General features: G+C 40.1%; 2 protein-coding genes across 5 annotated transcripts; both read left to right on the forward strand.

Moving 5' to 3' along the window:
• Positions 1–2,900: 2,900 nt before the first annotated feature.
• Positions 2,901–14,359, forward strand: LOC121521421 (alpha-1-antitrypsin homolog). 3 transcript variants are annotated; one of them, XM_041805408.1, is made up of 6 exons: positions 2,901–3,055; positions 3,283–3,468; positions 10,521–11,046; positions 11,143–11,413; positions 11,579–11,726; positions 13,817–14,359. In XM_041805408.1, the coding sequence occupies exons 2-6, from the start codon at positions 3,292–3,294 to the stop codon at positions 14,006–14,008; spliced, it is 1,314 nt and encodes a 437-aa protein (XP_041661342.1). In that variant the 5' UTR covers positions 2,901–3,055; positions 3,283–3,291; the 3' UTR covers positions 14,009–14,359. The 3 variants fall into 3 exon arrangements, with proteins under 3 accessions (XP_041661342.1, XP_041661341.1, XP_041661343.1); XM_041805407.1 differs by lacking the exons at positions 10,521–11,046; positions 11,143–11,413; positions 11,579–11,726; positions 13,817–14,359 and adding exons at positions 4,091–4,361; positions 4,527–4,674; positions 6,939–7,488 and having other exon boundaries at positions 3,283–3,994; XM_041805409.1 differs by lacking the exons at positions 2,901–3,055; positions 3,283–3,468 and adding an exon at positions 10,004–10,152 and having other exon boundaries at positions 10,380–11,046.
• A 7,246-nt stretch (positions 14,360–21,605) lies between these two features.
• Positions 21,606–27,463, forward strand: LOC121521042 (alpha-1-antitrypsin homolog). Of its 2 annotated transcripts, none has more exons than XM_041804755.1 (5): positions 21,606–21,812; positions 22,108–22,720; positions 26,067–26,337; positions 26,542–26,689; positions 26,767–27,463. In XM_041804755.1, the coding sequence occupies exons 1-5, from the start codon at positions 21,795–21,797 to the stop codon at positions 26,956–26,958; spliced, it is 1,242 nt and encodes a 413-aa protein (XP_041660689.1). In that variant the 5' UTR covers positions 21,606–21,794; the 3' UTR covers positions 26,959–27,463. The 2 variants fall into 2 exon arrangements, with proteins under 2 accessions (XP_041660689.1, XP_041660690.1); XM_041804756.1 differs by having other exon boundaries at positions 21,607–21,764.
• The last annotated feature ends 469 nt before the right edge of the window (positions 27,464–27,932 follow it).

Consider the following 27,932-nt stretch of genomic DNA (forward strand, 5'->3'; position numbering starts at 1 on the left):
GAACAAGACTAGGTCAAAACTTAGTAAATGGCTGACTGCATCTAACCGGGATACCTGTTGAAATGTCTGACTGAAGTGTGTGTTCTGGCAGAGAAATCTTTTGTTGGGGTGTGTGATTGTGCTGTCCTTTATGTCTGTGGGTTGAGTATTGATGGATTTTTAAAAAGGGATGTTCCGATACCATTTTTTCCTTCCCGATACGATTCCGATACCAAGGTGTTGGGTCTCGGCCAATACTGAGTACTGATCCGATACCAGTCTGAACTTTCTGAAATGACTGTTCAGACTAGCAAATTATTTTAGACCTATATTTGACTCAAAATGGCTCAACAAATAGAATCACAATGCACAGCATCTCTGTGACCCTAAAGTTGTTTTCCTGCTGATTATTGAGTTTTACTGCTAAATATTAAAACAATAACATAATATATATCACAGGCTCTCTTTCTCTCTTTTTTAAATACAAACTTTATTGCACTCTTCCAACTTGCATATTAACAATTGTTGTATACAGATATGTACTTAATGTATACAGTTGTATAAATCTTCAAGTGCACTGAAATTTATCTCCCCTATCTGCTATTTTGTGCAGCATCACGTGATAACGGAACAGCCTGCTACTGGCTGACAGACACTCACAGAGAGAAACAATATGGCGGTCAGCATCCAAGCTATCGATAATAAATGATCGTATTTCGATTAAAATGGATAAAAAGGTGTTCAGTATCAGGTTTACTGGTGTGGATTTAATCATTAAAGACCCTAAAAGACACACGAGTTCCAGGCTTGCTGAAAATGAAAGATTCAAAGGCATCAATAGCGTCAATGAGAAACACCGCACAATGGCTAGCTTCAAGAGGTAAAACAAGTAAGATGCAGTGGTTTATAGCTCAAAAGTTATTTAACTTTTTATAAACTGCATCACTTCTTGATGTGTATGACAGCGCGGGTCTTGAAGGCGTTTTAACAGTCACATTCTGAGGAAAACTGTCATGCAGCCTCCATTCTTTGCTGCTGCAGCGGGTCTCTTTGTTGTTCTTCACTGCCGCTGTGCTAAAAACGGAAGCCCGTTCAAACAATGGCAGCAAAGAAGATTGAATTACGGTTTATAGCGCTACTAGTTAGCATGGCTAAAAGAAGCAAACTATAAAGTTAAACCAAACAGTATCGGATCGGTGCATAAACTCGTGTACTCGCCGATACCAATACCAATACCTGTATTTTAAGCGGTATCGGACGTATTTCTGACACTGGTATCGGAACAACCCTAGTTTTAAACATAAAGCCTTGTTGGCAGGAAACAGCTAATGTGACACACCAGATTGACCCATATCCATTGCATGAATATATTTGACATTCATCTGGGAAAGCTCCCATAGAAAACGTTTGGGATTGACATCTCCAGAAGGTGATTGGAGGAAAGTTCTGTCTGTCACATTCATGACGGGCCAATTACATTGAGCTCATGCTGCTCTTGTGCAGGCTACCGCTGGCTTCAATGGTTAATAGCAGAACTTTATCTAAAATACATGCAAAGACCAGTCAGGAGACTAGTGATGGGAATTCCAGCTCTTTTCATAGATTCAGGTCATTCGATTCAGTTCAGCAAGAAGAGCTGAACTGAGCTGAAAACTCTTTTGGCTCCCAAACAGCTCTTCATTTGGTACCACCTTGGCTTCTAAATTAGACAAATTAAGGATCATTTTTTTTACCCATGGTTGATATAACTGCAATTTTTTTTTTAACTGTTGGGGGTCCAGTGTGGTGGCCTCAGGATTGGGTCTCTGCTTTTTGCAGATGATGTGGTTCTGTTGGCTTCATCAGGCTGCGACCTTCAGCTCTCACTGGAATAGTTCGCAATCGAGTGTGAAGCCGCTGGGATAAGAATCAGCAACTTCAAATCTGAGGCCGTGGTCCTCAGTCGGAAAAGGGTGGAATGCCCTCTGAGATCCTACCCCAAGTAGAAGAGTTCAAGTATCTCAGGGTCTCGTTCATGAGTGTGGGAAGAATGGAGCGGGAGATCGACAGGCGGCGGTGCGGCAGCATCAGTGATGCGGTCTCTGCATCAGTCTGTCGTGATGAAGAAAGAGCTTAGTCAAAAGGCGAAGCTCTCCATTTATCTTCGTTCCTACCCTCACCTATGGTCACGAGCTGTGGGTAGTGACTGAAAGAACGCAATTGCGGGTGTGTGGGCTCTCCCTTAGAGATAGGGTGAGAAGCTCCCGAAGCCAGATGAGGTGGCTCGGGCACCTGGTCCGGATGCCTCCTGGACGCCTCCCTGGTGAGGTGTTCTGGGCAGGTCCCACTGGGAGGCGGCCCGGGGAAGACCCAGGACACGCTGTCTCTCGGCTGGCCTGGGAACACCTTGGGATCTCCCCAGGAGAGCTGGGAGAGGTAAGTCTGGGCTTCCCTTTATTTTATTTTATTTTGTCTTGTTCTTTTTTATTTCATTGTGTTTATTTAATTGGAATTATTTTACTTTAGTTCAATTTGCTTTATTTCAATTTATCTTGTTTTTATTTGTCTTATCTTGTTTTATTTCATTTGTTTTATTGCAAAGCTATTTTAATGTAGTAAAAAGATAATCCAAGACTGTTGTTGGATTTTTGAAGTCATGCTGTGGCTCCTTCTTGGTCTGGAATCAGAATGCTTTACTTTTCAACTTAAAATCAATGTTCCACCCAGATAAGTGAAGAGAGAAACAGAGCTGGTTAACTCCTGCATTCTTGTGTTTCTCTGCAATCTGACAGGCCAGTGATTTTAAATGACTTCAGTATCATTGTTAGCATGAAAGTCTGTGATGCAGGGCATTAAAAATAGAAACATTTATGGCCCTGCTTTCTCAGAACAGCTTATCTCAGCACTGATTCTTTACCAGTGATGTGCTCAGTGAGATGTGTTACATTAGTAAAGACAGTCATGCCAGATATCTGAGGACAGAGAACAGGGGCTGTGCTTAGTTAACGTTTGACCAGACAGTCAGCTGACTCTCAGAGCTCCTGTATATATTGGGGAAATCAACAGCAAATTGTCTGCTTCAAAGGGGACATTTAAGGTAACCATGGCACTGTTTTAAATTAAACAGTATTATTATAGAACTTTGATTGCACTTTATTTGCCTTGAAAATGTTTTGAAACTATATCTTTTGATAAAAGTGCGGAAGTTACATTAAATTTTTGATTCTGTTAAACAAATCTTCTTAATAGGGCTCTGTATTATCTAACAGTGCTTCACGCTCTATTATTTAGCTCTTCTAACCTCCTCTGATTCCTCTTGGACAGGCTCTGAAGATGCGTGGTATTTTTAGTTGTGCTCTCGTAGCACTGCTGCTGGCTGCAGCCCTGGCCGACCACAATGAACATGACCATAGTCACCAAGGCCACCATGGCAACCATGGTAACCATGGCCACCATGGTCACCATGGAAACCATGGTGACCATGACCATCACCAGCATCACCACCATCACCACACTGACTCAGAAATGACCTGCCACAGGCTGTCACCTGCCAATGCTGACTTTGCCTTTGCCCTCTACAAAAATCTTAACAGCAAGGCTGAAGCTGGAAAGAACATCTTCTACTCACCCGTGGGCATTTCCTCCGCCCTGTCCATGCTGTCTGCAGGAGCTCGGGGGGAAACCCACAGCCAGCTGTTCTCCACCTTAGGCTACGGCGCTCACAACCAGGCACAGGTCGACGACTCATACAAACATCTTTTCCACATGCTGGGCCACAGCCAGGAGGAGCAGCAGCTGGATGTTGGCAATATCGCTGCAGTGCGCTCTGGTTTCAACCCTCTGGAGAAGTTCCTGAATGATACCAGGGACTCCTACTCCGCTGAAATCTCTCAAGTTGACTTTAATGATCCCACTAGTGCCGCAGCTGAGATCAACAGATTGATCGCCAGTAAGACCCAGGACAAAATCAAAGACATGGTGAAGGACTTAGACCCTGCCATGGCCATGGTGCTGATCAACTACGTCTACTTCAGAGGTAGGACCAACAGACAAGTTAGCAGCCTGCTTTGAAGAACAGATTATTATTGAAAATATTATCATTATTATTATACTCTTCAATGTTTTTACTCAGGACAGTGGGTGAAACCCTTTGACAGTAACCGGACAGAGGAGGATGACTTCCATGTGGATGAAACCACCAATGTTCGGGTGAACATGATGAAGAGGATGGGCCGTTTCGACTTCTATCGGGACTTCGACAACCACACCACAGTCGTCCTGCTGCCCTACAAGGGCAACACCACCATGATGATCGTCCTGCCTGACGAGGGCAAGATGAAGGAGGTGGAGGGCTTCATCAGCAAGGAGCACTTATTACACTGGCATAACTCGCTCTATAAGACGTAAGAAAGGCATTTGATTACTTTTAATCCATGTTATTATGGGTGTTGGGTTTGTATTAATAGAGTTACATTTATTCTTATTTGTTGGACTTTTATGAAGAGAGCACTGAAGAAATAAAAACTTAATTTAACCTGCGATTGTGTATGTTTTATTCTGTTTTTCAGCTCTGTGGAACTGTCCATGCCCAAATTTTCTATCTCTGCTGATGCTGCCCTGGATTGCACCTTGAAAGAAATGGGCATAACCAATGCGTTTGCAGACAATGCTGATTTCTCTGGCATATCTACAGAGGTCCAACTGAAACTCTCAAAGGTTAGATCATCCAAATTACTTATTAGTGGTAAGATTAAGAATACTTCATGGCAGTAACTCATGGAGGACATTAACTTGCTAAAAAATTCACTAATTTTGATGCACAAGATGAAATTTATTTGTTTAGAATTATTTAAGATTAAAATCTCATTTACAAGAATGTCCTGTCCAAGACAGGTTACAGCGAATATAGCAGCTACAGATATAAATAACAGAGCATCGCCAGTGGTGGACTCTGGATGTTTGAGGGGCAGGGGCATACATGTTTAAAAAAAAAGGCATCTAGGGTATGCACTCAAAGGGCACTATCATTTAAAAAGATAGCCAAAAAAAAAAAAAAACTTTTATGGTGAAATAGATCTTTTGGTAAATATTTAACTTTTGTTTTGCTTTTTCTCTGATTCGAGAGCACTACAGGGGGAACATTTTGTCAACTTAGAAAGCACAAAGCCAAATTTTGTCCAGTAAGAGAGCACAAGCACATTTTGTTCTCCCAGAGGACGCCAACAAAGGCAATTTGTCCGATTTTGTCCACTTTTATGGGACACTTTGGGGTGTTTTTTTCAAACATTGGGGCACCAAGGATGGGCAATTGCTCATCACCTAAAGATCACCTTTAGATCACCTAAAGACTAAACTCGGACTAAGGGTGCACTCACGCTAGGCAATCTGTACTTGTACCATGCTGAAGCCTTATGGCTTCTTCCCCGCTCCTCTTTTTGGCCTGCACTCACACACCTCAATCCAGGCCTGAGCTCAGATTTCATACATAGCATCCTTTGAAGATGAATCTAAGTCTTCATGGCATAAGTATACAGATATATAAAGATTGTTCAGTGTGCCTCATCAGAATCATGTATTGCATCATATTAGCCTTTTCCTTTAATCAAGCCTGTCCAAAGAATTGACTGGGCCCCTGAACAACCCAGGGAAAGGGCCCTCCCCAGCTGTGATTTACTGATGATACCAAAGTGCGCTGGATTGGTAGCAATGGTGCTAGCATCCTAGCTAACGTTTACCTCAATTTGGAGCTGGAAAGTGTGTAAAGCTACTATTGCCTCTGATGTTCAAACTGCTAATTCATGACACTTTTTAACCATTTTCCATCACTGTTTCCACTGTTTTATCCACATTAGACCCACAATTGCCTGTTTTAACCAATTTTGCCACTTTTGACTTATTTTTGCTATTTTATTACAAATTTTCAATACTTTAGCTGTCCATTTTTACCACTTTTAGCCGCTTTTACCATTTTCTTAACCTTTCTTTATTTTCTTAACCAATTTTTTTCTGCCTGTATCCCATTTATGCTACTTTGAGCCCAAATTTGCCTCTCATTTACCACTTTTCACCACTTTTTTAGTTATTGAAAGTTATTTCAATACCTTATACTTCATCATCTAGAATCCTGATGTGTGTGCACCAGTAAACCAAAAAGTGGCAAACATTGGAATAAAAGAGGCAAAAATTTGTTAAAAAGGGCAAAATGGGTTAACAGAGTCAAAATAGGTGGAAAGTGGCCAAAATGGTTTAAACTGGCAGAAAAAATTGTGGAAAGGGATTAAAAGTGGCAAATAATTTAAAAGAAGCTGGAAAAGGTGGTGAATGGAGATTGAAAAGTGGAAAAAATGGCTTAATAAAGGCAAAAATGGAATCAAAAAGTGAAATGAGAGTAAAAAGTGGCAAAAAAATGGTTTGAAGTTGCAAAAATGGGTACATCAAACAGAAAAAAAGGAATAAAATGAGAAAAATGGGTGTAAAAAGTTGTGTCAAGGGGTTAATAATGACAAAAATTAACAGAGGTAAAAAAGAAATAGGTGGTCAGTGGCAAAAATGAGTTTAAAGTGGCATAAATGGGCAGAAAAATTGGTGTAAATGTTTTTTTAATAGTGGCAAAAGTGACTAAACCTTTTGTGGAAATGGCTGGAATTGGTTATGGTTGTGTTTAACATGGCAAAGATAGGGTGGGGGATGAAACAGGGTGGCTAAAATTAGTATAAGTGGCAAAGAAAGGATAGAAAGGATACACTTTTAAACTCCAAAATGAAGTAACTGTTTGCCAGAACGCTTGCACCAACACTACTGATCCAGCACATGGATTAACACTATCAATACATCACAGCTCGGGACGGCCCAGGCTGGGTTTTTCAGGAGTGCAGCCAAATCTGTAGGCAGGCCTGACTGTATCAAAGGTCTTTGACAAGTCAATAACATTTTGCAAGAGCCGGCCTCCTATTTGTACTTGACACTACCTACCTCCACAGGCTTCCCATCAGGCCGTGCTGAGCGTGGATGAAACAGGCACAGAGGCAGCGGCCGTCACCACCCTGGAGATCATGCCCATGAGTATGCCTGAAGTCGTGACGCTCAACAGGCCTTTCTTGGCCTTCATCCTGGAGCACTCGACAAGGAGCATCCTCTTCATGGGCAAGATCAACAACCCCACAGCCATGTGAAGAACCGAGACATTTAACAGTGGGGCAGGTTGTTGTAGCTCTGGGACACATCTGCAGAGATGTCACAGTGGTGGGAGAACAACAGGGGGTGAGGAATAGTTGGGGGGACAAGACACCTGATCAAGCATCTGTCAGTGAAATAGCTTTAAGTCTAACAGCATGGCACACGTTTCCATCAACTCTATCTGGCCAGGTGTATCAATGTCTGAATAGATGATCACATAATGACATTAGATTTGTTACAGTCCTAAACCTCTAGTAAATGTTTCACCCGGGGCATCTGCTAAAACACTGAGCCAACAATTTTTATGCTGTTTCTGTTTCATCATTCAATAAATGAAATAAAGACTTGTCACGACCAACTGGCACTTTATGTACCTTTCAATCTTTATCAGCTTCATGAATCTTACCCTCCTACTTCCCAGCATCCTCATATGAGGGCATTACATCTTTGGTTCCCTGCACCATTACTCTGAAATGTGCTCAGACCTGTTAGCCTCATTCATGGACACTTTGTCTGCCATCTTGTGGTCACATGAGCACATCAACCCTAGAATTCTGAGTGAAACGAGTCAAAAACTACTACCCAGGACTATCAAAACTAGATTCAATTTTGTTTGAACTATTTGAAGTACAAGCACAAACTAGGTATCTTTAGAAATGTAACCTTCTGCAAGTTTCTTTCCAAACTACCAGACTCACTGTAGCCACTACTGGTATTAAGTAATACAACAAAAACAAACTGTTTTTGAATTTGTGTCCATTCAAGCCATTATCAGTACTAAACTGTTTTAAGTCTTCATAGTCTTCAAATTTCTGTTTGAAACTTATATATATGCTTGATAGCATTTCGTATATCCTCAAATTAAACAGGTTTTACAAGCTGCCCCACTAAACAAAGAAGTACTGGTTTGAGGACATTGGGACTTGTTTTTAAAAGAAGGAAAAATGTGTGTAAAGTGGGAAAACATAGGTTTAAAGTGGCATTAAGCAGCGGAAAACCTGGCGGGAAGGGTTTAAAATTGGCAAAAATGGGCTAAAAGGTGCAGAAATGGCTAGAAAAGATGATGAAGTGGGTTTAAGAAGAGGCAAAAATGGGTTTCAAGTTGCAAAAATGGGCATAACAAACAGAGATTTGCCATTAAAATGGAAAAAATGGGTGTGTAAAAAGAGGTGTAAAGGGTAAATAGTGACAAAAATTGATTAACAAGCAAAGAATTGGTAGTAAAGCTGCAAAAATGGGTTAAAAGTGTCAAAAACATCTCAAAAGTTGCAGAAATGCCTGGGTGGTGAAATGTGATTCAAAAGGTGCAAAAGATGATTAAAATGAGTTAAACGGAGGAAAAAATGATGAAATTGACTTTTAAATGTCGCAAAAATGCGATTCAAGTTGCAAAAATTGGTCAACAGACGCAAAAATAGGTAGAAGATGGCAAAAGTGTTCAAAAGTGGTAAAATGGTGCAGGAAAATTGGAGGATAGGGAAAATGGGAGTAAAAAGTTGTGTTAAGGGGCTAAAAAAGTGGCAGAAATGAATTAACAGAGGCAACAAGGATTTACCCCTCGAGACTGAATCTTGGAAACTGACTCCTCGCTTTGTGGGACCCTTCGAAATCACCAAGATCATCAACCCCTCCGCCGTCCAGCTTAAGCTCCCTGAGGCCATGAAGATCCATCCCACATTTCACATGTCCCTGCTGAAACCTGTTGCCTCCAGTGATCTGAGCCCTCCAGCCGTAACCCCTCCACCCCCCCGGATCATCGACAACCATCCGGCTTTCACCGTGTCTAGGATTCTGGACGTGCGACCACGGGGTCGCGGGTACCAGTTTCTGGTGGACTGGGAGGGGTACGGTCCCGAGGAACGATCTTGGATCTCCAGGAGCTTAATCCTGGACCACAGCCTCCTAGACGACTTCTACAGGGAGCATCCGGAAAACCCGGCAGGACGCCAGGAGGCATCCATTGAGAGGGGGGGTACTGTGGTGTTTTACTTTGTACATTTTGATTTATTGTGATAACTTCCGGTTTCCGGAGTCACTTCTGCTGGCCGCTAACTTTACTTTGTGTTCCCTGAGGCAATCTCCCCTCCCCCCTGGGTGCTGTGGAGAGATCACACCTGCAGCGAGTTCTCATCAAGAGGGACTACTTAAGATCGGCTGCAGCGCTCCACCAGCGCCTGAGTTTTGACTACCTTCCCTCGCGGTAAACCTTTGCTCCAGGCTCACGCGCTCTCGAGAATACCCTCAGAGAAGTCTTCAGAGTTTATAGTTAGACCTTGGAGTAATTTCCAGTGCTTGTGTTTTTGTGGACTTTTTCTAACGTGCCTCCTCCTTTCTTTTCCAGTGCCTCACTCCCCGCTCACTGCAGCCAGCTCCAGCACTCTCTTCCCCCGGACTCTTGGACTCTCATTCCCTGATTACTTACCTGTGCTAATAAAACTGTTAAAACTGCTTCTCCGCCTCCGCATCCTGGGTTCAACTCCACTATTCACGCAACAGTTTTATTTCATTTGTTTTATTGCAAAGCTATTTTAATGTAGTAAAAAGATAATCCAAGACTGTTGTTGGATTTTTGAAGTCATGCTGTGGCTCCTTCTTGGTCTGGAATCAGAATGCTTTACTTTTCAACTTAAAATCAATGTTCCACCCAGATAAGTGAAGAGAGAAACAGAGCTGGTTAACTCCTGCATTCTTGTGTTTCTCTGCAATCTGACAGGCCAGTGATTTTAAATGACTTCAGTATCATTGTTAGCATGAAAGTCTGTGATGCAGGACATTAAAAATAGAAACATTTATGGCCCTGCTTTCTCAGAACAGCTTATCTCAGCACTGATTCTTTACCAGTGATGTGCTCAGTGAGATGTGTTACATTAGTAAAGACAGTCATGCCAGATATCTGAGGACAGAGAACAGGGGCTGTGCTTAGTTAACGTTTGACCAGACAGTCAGCTGACTCTCAGAGCTCCTGTATATATTGGGGAAATCAACAGCAAATTGTCTGCTTCAAAGGGGACATTTAAGGTAACCATGGCACTGTTTTAAATTAAACAGTATTATTATAGAACTTTGATTGCACTTTATTTGCCTTGAAAATGTTTTGAAACTACATCTTTTGATAAAAGTGCGGAAGTTACATTAAATTTTTGATTCTGTTAAACAAATCTTCTTAATAGGGCTCTGTATTATCTAACAGTGCTTCACGCTCTATTATTTAGCTCTTCTAACCTCCTCTGATTCCTCTTGGACAGGCTCTGAAGATGCGTGGTATTTTTAGTTGTGCTCTCGTAGCACTGCTGCTGACTGCAGCCCTGGCTGACCACCATGGCATTGACCATAGTCACCAAGGCCACCATGGTCACCATAGAAACCATGGTGACCATGACCATCACCACACTGACTCAGAAATGACCTGCCACAGGCTGTCACCTGCCAATGCTGACTTTGCCTTTGCCCTCTACAAAAATCTTAACAGCAAGGCTGAAGCTGGAAAGAACATCTTCTACTCACCCGTGGGCATTTCCTCCGCCCTGTCCATGCTGTCTGCAGGAGCTCGGGGGGAAACCCACAGCCAGCTGTTCTCCACCTTAGGCTACGGCGCTCACAACCAGGCACAGGTCGACGACTCATACAAACATCTTTTCCACATGCTGGGCCACAGCCAGGAGGAGCAGCAGCTGGATGTTGGCAATATCGCTGCAGTGCGCTCTGGTTTCAACCCTCTGGAGAAGTTCCTGAATGATACCAGGGACTCCTACTCCGCTGAAATCTCTCAAGTTGACTTTAATGATCCCACTGGTGCCGCAGCTGAGATCAACAGATTGATCGCCAGTAAGACCCAGGACAAAATCAAAGACATGGTGAAGGACTTAGACCCTGCCATGGCCATGGTGCTGATCAACTACGTCTACTTCAGAGGTAGGACCAACAGACAAGTTAGCAGCCTGCTTTGAAGAACAGATTATTATTGAAAATATTATTATTATTATTATACTCTTCAATGTTTTTACTCAGGACAGTGGGTGAAACCCTTTGACAGTAACCGGACAGAGGAGGATGACTTCCATGTGGATGAAACCACCAATGTTCGGGTGAACATGATGAAGAGGATGGGCCGTTTCGACTTCTATCGGGACTTCGACAACCACACCACAGTCGTCCTGCTGCCCTACAAGGGCAACACCACCATGATGATCGTCCTGCCTGACGAGGGCAAGATGAAGGAGGTGGAGGGCTTCATCAGCAAGGAGCACTTATTACACTGGCATAACTCGCTCTATAAGACGTAAGAAAGGCATTTGATTACTTTTAATCCATGTTATTATGGGTGTTGGGTTTGTATTAATAGAGTTACATTTATTCTTATTTGTTGGACTTTTATGAAGAGAGCACTGAAGAAATAAAAACTTAATTTAACCTGCGATTGTGTATGTTTTATTCTGTTTTTCAGCTCTGTGGAACTGTCCATGCCCAAATTTTCTATCTCTGCTGATGCTGCCCTGGATTGCACCTTGAAAGAAATGGGCATAACCAATGCGTTTGCAGACAATGCTGATTTCTCTGGCATATCTACAGAGGTCCAACTGAAACTCTCAAAGGTTAGATCATCCAAATTACTTATTAGTGGTAAGATTAAGAATACTTCATGGCAGTAACTCATGGAGGACATTAACTTGCTAAAAAATTCACTAATTTTGATGCACAAGATGAAATTTATTTGTTTAGAATTATTTAAGATTAAAATCTCATTTACAAGAATGTCCTGTCCAAGACAGGTTACAGCGAATATAGCAGCTACAGATATAAATAACAGAGCATCGCCAGTGGTGGACTCTGGATGTTTGAGGGGCAGGGGCATACATGTTTAAAAAAAAAGGCATCTAGGGTATGCACTCAAAGGGCACTATCATTTAAAAAGATAGCCAAAAAAAAAAAAAACTTTTATGGTGAAATAGATCTTTTGGTAAATATTTAACTTTTGTTTTGCTTTTTCTCTGATTAGAGAGCACTACAGGGGGAACATTTTGTCAACTTAGAAAGCACAAAGCCAAATTTTGTCCAGTTAGAGAGCACAAGCACATTTTGTTCTCCCAGAGGACGCCAACAAAGGCAATTTGTCCGATTTTGTCCACTTTTATGGGACACTTTGGGGTGTTTTTTTCAAACATTGGGGCACCAAGGATGGGCAATTGCTCATCACCTAAAGATCACCTTTAGATCACCTAAAGACTAAACTCGGACTAAGGGTGCACTCACGCTAGGCAATCTGTACTTGTACCATGCTGAAGCCTTATGGCTTCTTCCCCGCTCCCCTTTTTGGCCTGCACTCACACACCTCAATCCAGGCCTGAGCTCAGATTTCATACATAGCATCCTTTGAAGATGAATCTAAGTCTTCATGGCATAAGTATACAGATATATAAAGATTGTTCAGTGTGCCTCATCAGAATCATGTATTGCATCATTAGCCTTTTCCTTTAATCAAGCCTGTCCAAAGAATTGACTGGGCCCCTGAACAACCCAGGGAAAGGGCCCTCCCCAGCTGTGATTTACTGATGATACCAAAGTGCGCTGGATTGGTAGCAATGGTGCTAGCATCCTAGCTAACGTTTACCTCAATTTGGAGCTGGAAAGTGTGTAAAGCTACTATTGCCTCTGATGTTCAAACTGCTAATTCATGACACTTTTTAACCATTTTCCATCACTGTTTCCACTGTTTTATCCACATTAGACCCACAATTGCCTGTTTTAACCAATTTTGCCACTTTTGACTTATTTTTGCTATTTTATTACAAATTTTCAATACTTTAGCTGTCCATTTTTACCACTTTTTAGCCGCTTTTTACCATTTTCTTAACCTTTCTTTATTTTCTTAACCAATTTTTTTCTGCCTGTATCCCATTTATGCTACTTTGAGCCCAAATTTGCCTCTCATTTACCACTTTTCACCACTTTTTTAGTTATTGAAAGTTATTTCAATGCCTTATACTTCATCATCTAGAATCCTGATGTGTGTGCACCAGTAAACCAAAAAGTGGCAAACATTGGAATAAAAGAGGCAAAAATTTGTTAAAAAGGGCAAAATGGGTTAACAGAATCAAAATAGGTGGAAAGTGGCCAAAATGGTTTAAACTGGCAGAAAAAATTGTGGAAAGGGATTAAAAGTGGCAAATAGTTTAAAAGAAGCTGGAAAAGGTGGTGAATGGAGATTGAAAAGTGGAAAAAATGGTTTAATAAAGGCAAAAATGGAATCAAAAAGTGAAATGAGAGTAAAAAGTGGCAAAAAAATGGTTTGAAGTTGCAAAAACGGGTACATCAAACAGAAAAAAAGGAATAAAATGAGAAAAATGGGTGTAAAAAGTTGTGTCAAGGGGTTAATAATGACAAAAATTAACAGAGGTAAAAAAAGAAATAGGTGGTCAGTGGCAAAAATGAGTTTAAAGTGGCATAAATGGGCAGAAAAATTGGTGTAAATGTTTTTTTAATAGTGGCAAAAGTGACTAAACCTTTTGTGGAAATGGCTGGAATTGGTTATGGTTGTGTTTAACATGGCAAAGATAGGGTGGGGGATGAAGGAGTGCAGCCAAATCTGTAGGCAGGCCTGACTGTATCAAAGGTCTTTGACAAGTCAATAACATTTTGCAAGAGCCGTCCTCCTATTTGTACTTGACACTACCTACCTCCACAGGCTTCCCATCAGGCCGTGCTGAGCGTGGATGAAACAGGCACAGAGGCAGCGGCCGTCACCACCCTGGAGATCATGCCCATGAGTATGCCTGAAGTCGTGACGCTCAACAGGCCTTTCTTGGCCTTCATCCTGGAGCACTCGACAAGGAGCATCCTCTTCATGGGCAAGATCAACAACCCCACAGCCATGTGAAGAACCGAGACATTTAACAGTGGGGCAGGTTGTTGTAGCTCTGGGACACATCTGCAGAGATGTCACAGTGGTGGGAGAACAACAGGGGGTGAGGAATAGTTGGGGGGACAAGACACCTGATCAAGCATCTGTCAGTGAAATAGCTTTAAGTCTAACAGCATGGCACACGTTTCCATCAACTCTATCTGGCCAGGTGTATCAATGTCTGAATAGATGATCACATAATGACATTAGATTTGTTACAGTCCTAAACCTCTAGTAAATGTTTCACCCGGGGCATCTGCTAAAACACTGAGCCAACAATTTTTATGCTGTTTCTGTTTCATCATTCAATAAATGAAATAAAGACTTGTCATGACCAACTGGCACTTTATGTACCTTTCAATCTTTATCAGCTTCATGAATCTTACCCTCCTACTTCCCAGCATCCTCATATGAGGGCATTACATCTTTGGTTCCCTGCACCATTACTCTGAAATGTGCTCAGACCTGTTAGCCTCATTCATGGACACTTTGTCTGCCATCTTGTGGTCACATGAGCACATCAACCCTAGAATTCTGAGTGAAACGAGTCAAAAACTACTACCCAGGACTATCAAAACTAGATTCAATTTTGTTTGAACTATTTGAAGTACAAGCACAAACTAGGTATCTTTAGAAATGTAACCTTCTGCAAGTTTCTTTCCAAACTACCAGACTCACTGTAGCCACTACTGGTATTAAGTAATACAACAAAAACAAACTGCCATTATCAATACTAAACTGTTTTAAGTCTTCATAGTCTTCAAATTTCTGTTTGAAACTTATATTTATGCTTGATAGCATTTCGTATATCCTCAAATTAAACAGGTTTTACAAGCTGCACCACTAAACAAAGAAGTACTGGTTTGAGGACATTGGGACTTGTTTTTAAAAGAAGGAAAAATGTGTGTAAAGTGGGAAAACATAGGTTTAAAGTGGCATTAAGCAGCGGAAAACCTGGCGGGAAGGGTTTAAAATTGGCAAAAATGGGCTAAAAGGTGCAGAAATGGCTAGAAAAGATGATGAAGTGGGTTTAAGAAGAGGCAAAAATGGGTTTCAAGTTGCAAAAATGGGCATAACAAACAAAGATTTGCCATTAAAATGGAAAAAAATGGGTGTGTAAAAAGAGGTGTAAAGGGTAAATAGTGACAAAAATTGATTAACAGGCAAAAAATTGGTAGTAAAGCTGCAAAAATGGGTTAAAAGTGTCAAAAACATCTCAAAAGTTGCAGAAATGCCTGGGTGGTGAAATGTGATTCAAAAGGTGCAAAAGATGATTAAAATGAGTTAAAGGGAGGAAAAAGTGATGGAATTGATTTTTAAATGTCGCAAAAATGTGATTCAAGTTGCAAAAATTGGTCAACAGAGGCAAAAATAGGTAAAGTGGCAAAGTGTTCAAAAGTGGTAAAATGGTGCAGGAAAATTGGAGGATAGGGAAAATGGGAGTAAAAAGTTGTGGTAAGGGGGCTAAAAAAGTGGCAGAAATGAATTAACAGAGGCAACAAGGAGGGGGGAAAGTGGCATGGTCAGACATAATGATGTAAAGGGGTTAGAAGTGGCAAAAATGGCTGGAAAATGTGGTAAAATAAGATTAAATTTCTCTAGCTTGAGAAGATTTGTGGAAGAAAACCAACAGTTTAGAAGTAAAGTGAGTTAAAATGATTTCTGCATGTGGTATAAATCAGTCTACAACGATTTGTATCAGTATGGGAGACATAATCTAACAAAAGGAGAAAAGTCTGAGGTCTCATTCAGGAGGTTCTTCATGCTGAGCTGTCTGCCATTTTTATTTTTTACAGCTATGTTCAAAAATATGTTCCTGTAGACAAAAAAGGACATTTAGGAGATATGATGCTTAACTTTTAATTTTCTGGCTCAGCCTTGTTTAGGTATTTCAGTAAAGTTGTATGTGGGTCATTCTAGTCAAAACTGGTTAAATCTTGCAAATTTACCAATACTAAGCTATTATCACATGAAACACAAAAATGTGTTTCAGATCATTTTAAGCTAGATTTATAGTAGATACCCATTATATATAGGGTACGTTGCAGAGTGATCTGGCTGTCCTAAACCTAAACCTCTAAGTTTCATTTCATAAGAATGATATGGTCAAACTACAACTTTTCTATTGCATAGTTTTTCAGGTGTGTTGTCTTGATGAAGAATAAAACTGTTTTCCAAAACTGTGTTCTCTTTCTTCAGACTTTTTCTCTCTGATTTTCTAGAACCAGTTTTTCCTCCAAAATTAGTCCAAATTTTGTCAAATGTAATCGCTCCTTCTAAAAAAATGGGTTTCCTTCAATTTATTCCAAAAAGTCTCCACATGTCTCCACAAGTGTTTTCCCTTTTGATCGTGACAACTTTGGCACACACTTTTGTCATACTCAAACTTTCATGCATAATTTGGAAAACTGCCTCTTTATCAATGGAGACCATTTCTGATATCATTCTTCTACTGAGTCGGCAAACATCTCAAATGATTTGTTCAATTTGTTGAATGTTTTCAGAAGTTTTTGATGTGCATGGACACCAAGAACGTTCAGGGGCTGCGGCCTTGGACATTCTCTCTGTCTGTAACGCCACGCAAACACACGACAGACAGCGTTCCCCATAAAACTAATGTACCAAAACATTCAGCTGCTGTTTTGTCTAATTTCTGCTTGACATAAACAAACCAGGTAGAGATGACACAGGTAAACTAATAGTGCATTCACTGTAATACTGAAGTTCTCTTTAAGTTTAGATTCAACTCAATTAATAGGCTGAAATACACCCATACTGTAATGTAGGTGAAGTCAGTTTATGACACCTGCAATCACAAGATGGGGCCGTTTGTCCAGTCTGATGGTGAGAGTCTGAACAGACTCTCACACAAATACAACTTTGTTTTTTCAATGTTAAATGCTACTTCTTCTTCAAAATGTCATAGTATCATCCATAATAAACCTGCCATTGGATTTGGGATTTTATTCTGTTAAACTGCATGTTTTTATTATTTAAGCCATTTAAATACTTAGAGCCTTTTGTTCCTATTTACCACCATTCAATTTGATGGAATGTTTTCACCCTACAAAGTAATGTCAACTAAACAAAAATATTGAAGACAAAATAACTGACTGCATAAATATTCACCCCCTGTAAAGTGACTGACCTAATTTAAAAGAAATCTCGACAACTGGTGCTAGTAGTCTCACAATTTGTGAAATGGGGATCACCTGAGTGCAGTGAATGTGTCTCAAGTGATTGTAATATTAAGACACCTGTATCTGGAAGGCCCCGTCACTGCTAATCAGTATTCCTTGCTACCATTACACCATGAAGACATAGGAATACTCCAAACAACTCAGAAAAGGTTATTGAAAAGTAAGTTAAGGGGATGGATACAAAAAAATTCAAGGCACTGAACATCTGACACTACGTTTGGTGAACACTACAGTGGTGACAGCATCATGTTGTGGGGATCCTTATTGGCAGCTGGGCCTGGAAGGCTTGTGAAACTAGAAGGTAATATGAGTGAGGCAAAAGATAGGAAAATCCTGGAGGACAATCTTATTCAATCTGTAAGACAAGCCTACTCAATCAGCGGCCCAGAACCAACCCCTAGTGGCCCAGCCTGTGGTCATGCCAGAGATGCAGAGGGCAACCTGTTTCACAAATTTTCATAAATTCCCACAGTATTTTAGACCATGAATGCAACACTCCACATAGCCTAACAGCAGTCTACCTACAACTAACTGTGTTGTTTGAAGCACGGCTAGCAATGCTGACAGAAGTAACCCACAAATATTGAGAAATTAAACATGTCCTTTTGAACTGTAGTTACAACTGTGCAAATTTAGTTTCTATAGACTTTAAGATATACCTGGGTAAGATGTTGCCAAAATTATTATTACAGAATTTCCTTTTATTTTTTTTCAAGTGAAAAACATTACTACTACCTCAAGTTATGTTCAAATACAGCTCTGTTGTTGTGTTTTTATGCACTTTTTGATGTGCATTTTGTCATGTTTCCAAATTAAAAAGGGAGACTATGAATAAAAATGCATATTTTTCATGAAATTGATCTGTATTGGTTCCAAATTTGACATTATCAGCTGCTTACTGGATGCCAAACATGTCCGGCCCAGCAACATTTCTTGATTTTAAAATCTGGCTCAGTTGAATTTGTAATTGAATAGCCCTGGTGTAAGAGAACTACAGCTTGGTAGAAGATTTATTTTCCAGCCTGACAATGACCCAAAGCATAGAGAAAGTTACACAGAAATGGTTTAAAGGCAACAAGGTGAATGTTCTGGAGTGGTCGAGTCAAAGCCCAGACCTTAATCCAATAGAGAATTTATGGCTAGACTTGAAAAGTGCTGTTCAAGCCTGATCTCAGTACAATCTGACAGCTTGAGCATTTTTGTAAAGAAGAATGGAGAAATGATGCATAGTCCAGAAGTGCAAGCCTGATTAAGACTTATTCCACACAGACTCAGAGCTGTGATTGCAGCCAAAGGTGTGACTAAATACTGGTTTGAAGGGGGTGAATATTTATGTAGTCACTGCTTTTTCCTAATGCTTAACTTTTCAACTTACCAAGACTGAATGCTAAAGCTGCTGCTGGATCAAAAAAGACAAAAAAAACTCTACGTGCAGAATCCTGGGCTTCTCCACTGCTCTGAAATCAAGAGCTAGCTTCTCTCTAACTTGCGCTCTAATTCAAAGAGAAACTGACAACCTCCTCCTGGTTCCCCCACAGGTATCCCACAGTGCCACGCTGGGTGTAGATAGAAGAAAGACAGCAGCTACCACCACATAGTGCTACCGTGTTAGTAACACTTTTCTAACTGGTATAGTTTTCCAGCTCTCTTGTTTAAAGCAAAGAAAAACAGGTCTTACATCTCTTTGTTCCTTTACAGTCCCTTTCTTAAGTCTCTGCTGAGGCTGAGCTTTGAGCAGCAGCACATCATGTCGGTTTTGTCTCAGAGGGTACCTGTAGAAAGACAGCTTTCAAGAGGAGACACAAGATGGTTCACACATATAAGGAATTTTAGTCCTGTATTTCAATAGTAACCTGGAACAGGTGACACAAGTAAATAAACCAACTTTCTGATGATATTCTAATTTACTGTGATGCCTGGAACTAATGCTCAGTATTATCCGTAGTTATTCTTTTAGGAAGACCATGCTCTGTTGTTGCTGTTGTCAGTGTGTTCTGGTTTATGTGTACCTCTGCATATACTTTTTTCCTTTGGCACACATTTGTACACTCCTCAATGCCAATCTTAAAATTGGCATACACTATATTGCCAAAAGTATTCGCTCACCTGCCTTGACTCGCAGCCTTAAGTGACATCCCATACTTAATCCACCACTTCATGGCTGAGTTGTTGTCGTTCCCAATCGCTTCCACTTTGTTATATGGTGATATGGTTATTTCCGTATCACTCCTGTAGTTATTAGTGTTATCAATGTTATCATTTATTTCATTAATTAATATTATTTCATTTTCTATTTATGTTTTTACTGCTATCATTACCACTATTGTTATTATATCGTTAAGTGTGGTTTGTACAAGTAAAAGAAACACATATATTTGCTTTAAAAGTTGGAGAAACTTTTTTGAACTAAATCCCAAAACTCAAAGAAAGAGTGATGGGGAAAAAAATTTTTAATACAGCCCCTAAGGCCCCAGTTATTGAAATGCTGAGTATTAACATGATGTCTGATGAGAACCGACTCTGGTTGGCTGTTTGCTGGAATAGCTTGTTGGTGTTCTCTCTGGAGGGTGTTATTTTGTTATTTGGCTGTTGTATGGTAGTAACTAATGGGCTAACGTGAAGCTAGGTGCTGCTGTGTTAACTCTCTGGTAACCCTTGAGCCTAAAAATGGATATTTTCAAAGAACCTTTTTGTAATCATTTTTGCACAGTGTTCAAAATTCTGGCCCAGCCACAACAATCATCCCAATGTAAATAAAGTGAACCTTTTTTTATTGTGTTAATATCCTTAGTGTGCAAAAAGTCCCCATTGAAACCCATTGAAACCACAATTTTTGATCCATAAGCCATTAAGGCATAAATCATGCATTTCTGGTGTCTGGGTTTCATTTGGGAGTTGGGGCTTTACATTTGCGCGATCATTTTCTTTTCCCTGTGATGTCACTTTTACCATTTATGGAGGGCAGGAGATACATGTTTTTTCCCCCCCCGCTACATTTAAGTGTTATACTGCCCTCTGCTCCCCTTCTCACTAACTCTGAGGTTGTGTTTATGTGCAGATTGGAGTGTGAGTGTGTGAGCGTGTGTGTAAGTGAACATGTGTACATTACATGACCTTATGCTCTTAATCCCTTAAAAAAAGTCAATTAGCGCAAGTGTCACAGTTTTTCTTTCATCCCCTTTCATGTGTAGTTTTTGTGCAAACATCAAAAGCCTTCTGAAATTTTCTATTGACAAATACACATCCCACAAACCTGTAAAGAGCGCCATACACACCAGTACACAGCTCTGAGGTAGCTGAGCAGGGGACATTCTCCAGCACATGAAAGACAGATGAACCTAAACAATCTCCGATTTTGTTTACACACCTGCGGCTGTGGGGGGGGGTAATACATGAGAGTGGTCATTTCTTACCTTGCATTTTAAGAGATGGAGAGAGAATTTTTTCAAGAGGAGGTCCAACAAGCCCTGGATGTTGTGATGGAGTCTGAGGTGGCTGTTGGCTTTACCCTTTCTCTTCTCAGCCCAAAGTCTGGTTTGGTCAGTGTGAAGGCAAACAAACTGTGCCAAGGCAGGGGGGCCCACGTGGGGAGGTGGTCTCGGGTCAGCGAGGGGAGAGGTGTAGTTCCAAACAGCTGGGCCTAGTGTGAAAGCGCCCTGACTCATACACCATTACAGAAAACTCCGACAGTGACTCTGGTAAGTTGGACAAGTAATGCATATTAGCTAACGTTGCTGCTAATCACTGACACGTACCAGGCAGCAGTAATTGAAAAGGAATTAATCTGCTTTGTAGTTTACTGAAAAATCCCATGCAGTTGTGTATTTTCCATCTAAAAATGCAGTGACACCATGATTAAAACATGGCATTTGAAGGGTTAAACAGGTAAAATGAATGTGAATTCGACATTTATGATTAGGGCTAACTTTAGCTGAGAAAAATATAATTCAATAAAAGTTCATAAATTTATAAATTTATTATATTTCATAACATGGTTTTAAGATGTGAATTTTTACACAGAGGATAATAAACTTAAGTATTTTAAAATATTAATACAGCTGAGTCACATCAGGTATGATTATATTCAAGCTAATGTTGAGTTAGTTTTTGGTATACATGTGTTTAAGTTAGCCAGTGGCTAACTAAATGAAGAGAAAAATTCACTGTAAAGATTTGGAGGTCATGTAAGCTCACCGCTCCAGTACACTGGCATCTGCTGAAAGTGTGTCAGGCCTTCCATCCATAGTTAAAGTTGCTTAGCTAGGATTGGACAATGGCTGTTTTCAGGAGGGGCTTAGTGAAGGATCAGTTACTTAAAATCTGGTGTATATAACCTTTAGTCCTGATCACAGAAAGTTCAATAGAGGTAACATTAGTCATGATGAACTCAGGGTACTGTGTTGCAGCATTTCCAGGCACAGGAAAGAGGAGGCTGATCATGTTAATTTTTAACAGATCTGTCCACTGACTCACTTCAATCTCCTAAATATCAGTGAAGTTTTGGATAAATTGCACTGAAGAGGGCATTAACGGTAAGGACAGACCTCCAACGAATTACTGATATGACAACATCAAAACTAGTAAGATGCTACTTTAAAATTTGAACCTGCAAGAATTAATTGAGAGTATTTGTTACAGGAAAGAGTGAAACTGTAAGAGATCGTGTGTTCTGTTTAAAAAATGTCAACCCTTAAACTACAGTTTACCCTTTCTATCCTCTCTGTTATATAGAATCCTTTAAATTTGATTGCATTTCTTGTTTGTTTTATCAGTTAAATACTCATTCATGAGGTTGGTCAACAAGTCAACTGTGCTACAAAATTGCATGGAAAAACTTTTAAGAAATTTCTCTATTATTTCCTGTCACATGACCAGGTTGTAAAGATGCGTGGTATCTTCAGTTGTTGTACACTCACAGCACTGCTGCTGTCTGCAGCCTGGGCAGACCCCCACAGCTCTGGACACAGCCATACTGATGATACTAGCTGCCACAGGCTGTCCTCCCCCAATGCTGACTTTGCCTTTGCCCTCTACAAAAGTCTGAAGGCCAACACTGCTGCTGGAAAGAACATCTTCTACTCACCGCTGGGAATCTCCACTGTCCTGTCCATGGTGTCTGCAGGAGCTAAAGGTGAAACCCACAGCCAGCTGTTCTCCACCTTGGGCTACAGCGCCTTCAACCAAACCCAGGTCAATGAAGCGTACAAACATCTCTTTGACGTCCATGGACAAAGTCAGGAGAATCTACAGCTGGATGTAGGAAATGCCGCTGCAGTGTGCTCTGGCTTCAATCCTCTGGAGACGTTCCTGAATGATGTCAAGGAGTTTTACTCTGGTGAGATCTTCAACGTCAGCCAGGATCTCTCTGAGGCTGCAGCTGAGATCAACAGATTTATTGCAAATAAAACCCAGGACAAGATCAGAGACATGGTGAAGGACCTGGATCCTGATACTGTCATGATGCTGATAAACTACGTCTACTTTAAAGGTGATGTGCTAATGTGAATTGGGATTGTCTAGGTTAGGCCAAGATGGTCCAAGCCAGAAACCCTCAACACAAAGTCATTTAGATGATCTTAACCTGAATTCTAAGTGTGGTGGGTCAGACCATCGCTGTCAGTCTATAGGTTTCAGTCACATGAGGTCCAGTTGTCAATTTAAACATTAGACAAAGATCACCCCATTAAATACATAATGCAGTTTTGAAATGATGATTTCATTTGTTAAGGGAGACAAAAACAACCAAACCTACCTTGTCCTGTGCATGTGGACTTGTTTTGACTTCCAAAACATTAATACTTCAATACTTTGTTTTCTTTTGTAAGGACCTGTGCCGTGTAGTGCCGTAAAAGAATGACAGCTTCTGTAATACGCTAAAAGAAACACTGCCCATCATATCATACCCCCCTCACAACACAGTCAATCAGCCCTTAAAGCTGGACATGAGGATCAGTCCTCCTCCACAAGCACCTTGTCATTACGTTAAGACATACAAGCTGATGTTAACCTGACATGCCAGATAGATTTGTTTCACACATCCATGTGGAAAACCTTCAATACTAAGCGTTTGGGGAAGGGCAGAGGATTTCTGTCAGTCACATCTTTAAGGGCCAATCAGAGCAACAAAACACGTGATGTCGCCGCTATCGAGGTGCACGTGTGCAGCTACTGAGGAGTAACGCGAACCATAGTGACTATTGACATGTCAGTACACGACTTTTGTTGTTTTTGAAAAAAAAAAAACAACTCAATGCTGTTCCTTGTTCTTCTTTTAATGAAGAAATGTCATCAAGTTCTGATAAAACTGGTGCTTTAGAAGGATACATGCTAAGCTTTTCCGTCATAATTGCACCGTCCTCTTGTTGCTGCCTGTTTATATCACAACTCCGCCACGCCTGAAAGTACTGCCCCTCGACGCTGATTGGTCCTGTCACTTTCTGACTGGGCCAAACGGTTCAGACAGGAGCTTTACAAGATGGATTTGCCAGTGAGAAACAAGGAAATGGGCCTATCCATCTGATTTGCAAGGCTAAGCTGATGTACCATGAAATATAAAAGATTTACTTTATATTTATTTATTTTTCCACTTTTCTCTTAAAATCCTGAAAGCATTTTAATTCATCATAACAAATGGGAAAAATCCACATCCTCAAATTGCACTAAAGAGATAATGCAGGACCATATTTTTTATAATACACCATATATTTTATGTTTATATACTATACATATAATTATATTACATTTTTATTAATAGCTTACTTCTGTTATGTTGTATTCCATATTAACTTAAATTTACATAGTTGTTGTTTATTTATATAAATAAACATATATATACATACACACCCACATATACATACAAATATATATATACAGTGCTTAACAAATTAATTAGACCACCCTAACCCTAACCAAAGTAAGGTTTATGCCACAGCTGCCCTAAATTAACAGCACTGGTAATTACCAAAATCATTTTTTATGTTTCTGCAATGGTTAATATACCAATATGTAGAAGCTCTTTAACCCAAATGATATTTTAATGCTAAAATATAATTATTATTGTTATCCATGAATCTTCAAATTTACTGATTTACAAAAAACTCTGAAAAATAGTAAAGCACATTAATATTTCTTGATTAATATGTCAAATTATAGTTATTTACTTGCATTCCTGAACAAAGAAATGAGTTTTAGTGGTTGAATGTTATGCATGATTAATTTCTGACTTCTCAGAGAATCCCAGTGATCCGGCTCAAATTTGGGTGAATTCAGTTTGAAATCCCCCATTCCTGTTCAAAGTGGTAAAATGTGGAGAGCTGACTGAAAATGAAAGAGTCCGCATCAAAGCACTTCATGATGCTGGATGGTCTCTGAGACAAATATGACAGGTGGTCTAATAAATTTGTTAAGCGCTGTATGTGAGTAGTTTTTTTTTAAAAAAACCTACTTCCCAGAGGAGTTATTGAGCAGAGTATGTTTTACTCCTAATCCGTTACATTTACGATTAAAAAACAATACTTCTACTCAGTTACATTGGGCATGCACTGGTAGCAAGTGGTCCAGGTCCTGAAAGAGCAAAGCATCCCCAGACCATCACTACCACCATCATGTTTGACTGTTGGTATGATGCTCTTTTTTGAAATCCTATGTTAGTCTTACATGAGATGTAAGACCTTCCAAAAAGCTCAGCTTTCGTCTGTTCTTTTTGGTCGATGGTTTTGGCCTTGGGACTCTCTAGTAGATGATATTTTTGCCCAGTCTCTTTCTTATGTTGAATCATGAGCACTGACCCTAACTGAGTCAAGTGACTTCTGCAGGTCTTAAGATGTCATTCTGGGTTCTTCTGACCTCCTGGATGAGTCGTTGATGCAATCTTGGAATAATTTTGGTAGGCCAGCCACTCCTGGGAAGGTTCACCACTGTTCACAGTTTTCTTCATTTGTGGATAGTGGCTCTCACCCTGATTCACTGGAGTCCCAAAACCTCAGAAATGGCTTTGTAAGCCTCTCCAAACTGCTCATTGTCAATGAATTTATTTCTCATCTATTCCTGATTTTCTTTGGATCATGGCGTGGTATTTCATATTTGAGAGTCTTCTTCACTTTGTCAGACAGGTTCTATTTAAGGGATTCCTTAGTTCAACAGTTCTGGCAGTAATTAGGGCCTGAGTAGGTTTGTATGGCCTTTTTACCCATCTAATATTGAAATATGTTTAATGATCGGGAACAATCCCGTGAGACAAACATGTTAAAAAAGAGATAAATCAGGAAGTGGGCAAATTCTTTTTCACAGCAATGTATAAAAGTACAGATGATTTTATGTATTTTTGACATGTTTGGGTCAATAATGCTGCTGCCATAGAAGTGCAGTGCATGAAATTTTTCATCATCAGAGTGTGGGTGAGGACTAATCAGCTAACATTAGCTAGTTAACATTTTTATAAATGGTATAAGGATCACTGTCAGCTGTCAGTCAGTGTTCTGGCGCTGAAATGTGAGTTCAAAGAGATGTGTATTTTCATCAAGTTAACATAAAATTTGATAATAAGGAGAATTTTGTTCAGTGCTACTGTTTGTTGAAATCTGCAGAAACAGCAGAATGTTTAACCACAGTAATCAGCTTTAATCCACTCGTCAGTTGGTAGATCCAGTTGACTCCCATTCTTCAAAAATATAGAAAAAACTGTCTAAAACATTTAGGTGGAAAATGAGATCACTTTTATTTTCTCCTTAGCATGCAGCGATGGGAAGCCTGTCCAGGCCCCTAGGGGGCATCTCCATCAGTATTTGACGTCACATGACAGTTATGAACTAATAAGACATTTGTGTCCTTTGTAGGACTGTGGGAGAACCCCTTTGAAAGTGATATGACACATAAGGCTGACTTTCATGTGGACAAGACCACCAAAGTTCAGGTAGACATTATGATAAGGAACTGGGAGTACAAGGTCTACTGGGACAGAGCAAACCACGCCACCATTGTCAGTCTGCCTTACAAGGGTGACGCCTTTATGATGATCGTCCTGCCTGATGAAGACAAGATGGAGGAGGTGGAGGGCTATATCAACAAGGACCACATCAGACGCTGGAGAGACTCAATCTCTATGGAGTAAGTGGAATCAACTCTACTTGCTGGTTTTGCCATAAATATATCACAAATGAACTGGGTTGGCTTATCTTCAGTATGATGAATTTTAAAAAGCTGGTAAAACTAGAGACAACGGAGAGTTGACTGGAGCAACTCAAATAAATGATTCAAGCTTTTATTCAGCCCCTCATGCTGTTAATTCTGATTATGTCCTTTGTTTCTCAGATATATAGAGCTGTTAATGCCAAAGTTTTCTGTCTCTACTGATGCTTCCCTGGAGAGCACTCTGAAAGAAATGGGCATAATAAATGCTTTTGAGGACAACGCTGATTTCTCTGGTATATCTGAAGAGTTACCGCTCAAAATCTCAAAGGTAGGGGAAGGTTTTTTCTCAATTTTAAATTCTAATGAACAAAACATGGACCATTAAATACTTCTTTCTTCATACAGGCATCACACAAGGCCGTGCTCAGTGTCACTGAGAGTGGAACAGAGGCAGCGGCTGTCAGCACTGTAGGGGTGACATTGCGAATGGCATGTCCAACCATCAGAATTGACAGACCATTCTTGGTTTTCATCATAGAGAACACCAGTGAGAGCATCCTCTTCATGGGCAAGATCAACAACCCAACAGCTGAGTGAAGAATCCAAAATAATCAGTCCTACATCTCATCACTGGAATAGGTTATTGTGAAATCAGGACTCATCTGTAAACATGAGGGGTGGGAGTGCTCTGGGAGCTAAAAAGATACATGGCTTATAAAACAGAGACCATGCAATGGTTTATATTGCAAGAAACTTACATTGCTTTTCCATCCTAATATTTGGTTAAATGAAGAATAAAATATGCTACTGGAAAAAAAAGCATGAATTCCCAAGAATTATTGTCTGTTATTCATTCAGATTCACAGATTTTGACAAAACACGAATTGAGCATTGTTCCAGTTATTAGTCTGTAAATGGACTAAAAATAGACAGATCTTTATAGACAAATTAGACTAAATATTACAGCCCTCAGATTGAGGACTCATAAAATAAGTCTCTTCTGTTAACCAGAGAAAGGATGGAAAGGCAAATGAACTTCTCTCACTGTGGATTCACTCAGCAGAATTTACATGTCAAGATTTAAAATAAATATAATTCTTCATGACTGTGTTTTGTGGTCTCTATTCAGTATTGCTTCATGAATACAGACAACACAATATCACAAAAGATCAAAACACATATACAAGTAAAAATCCCTCTTGCTTTCAAAATAAAATACAACACCAATCTGCAAAAGCACCAATCTACTCTTGAAGGAACAGTGTGGTTTAGCATAAGTTTGATCTAGAAAATGGAGATAAAGTTGTCCAGAGGCTTTGTCAGATTACACTCACATACAGACTGTACATCTCAAAAAAATAGAATATCATGAAAATATTTTAATGTTTTTTGTCACTCATTTCAGAAAGTGAAACCCATTTAATATTTAGACTCATTACACATGCCTTTTCTTGAAATTTTGATTATGGCTTACAGTAACCTTGCAAAGCAGATGGATATGTCTGTTTCCTTGTTTTTCACTGGCGAATCCATCTTGCAAAGCTCCCATCTGAACTGTTTGGGCCCAGTTA

Source organism: Cheilinus undulatus, linkage group 14 (assembly GCF_018320785.1).
Source record: "Cheilinus undulatus linkage group 14, ASM1832078v1, whole genome shotgun sequence".
In the NCBI taxonomy this organism is placed as follows: Eukaryota; Metazoa; Chordata; class Actinopteri; order Labriformes; family Labridae; genus Cheilinus; species Cheilinus undulatus.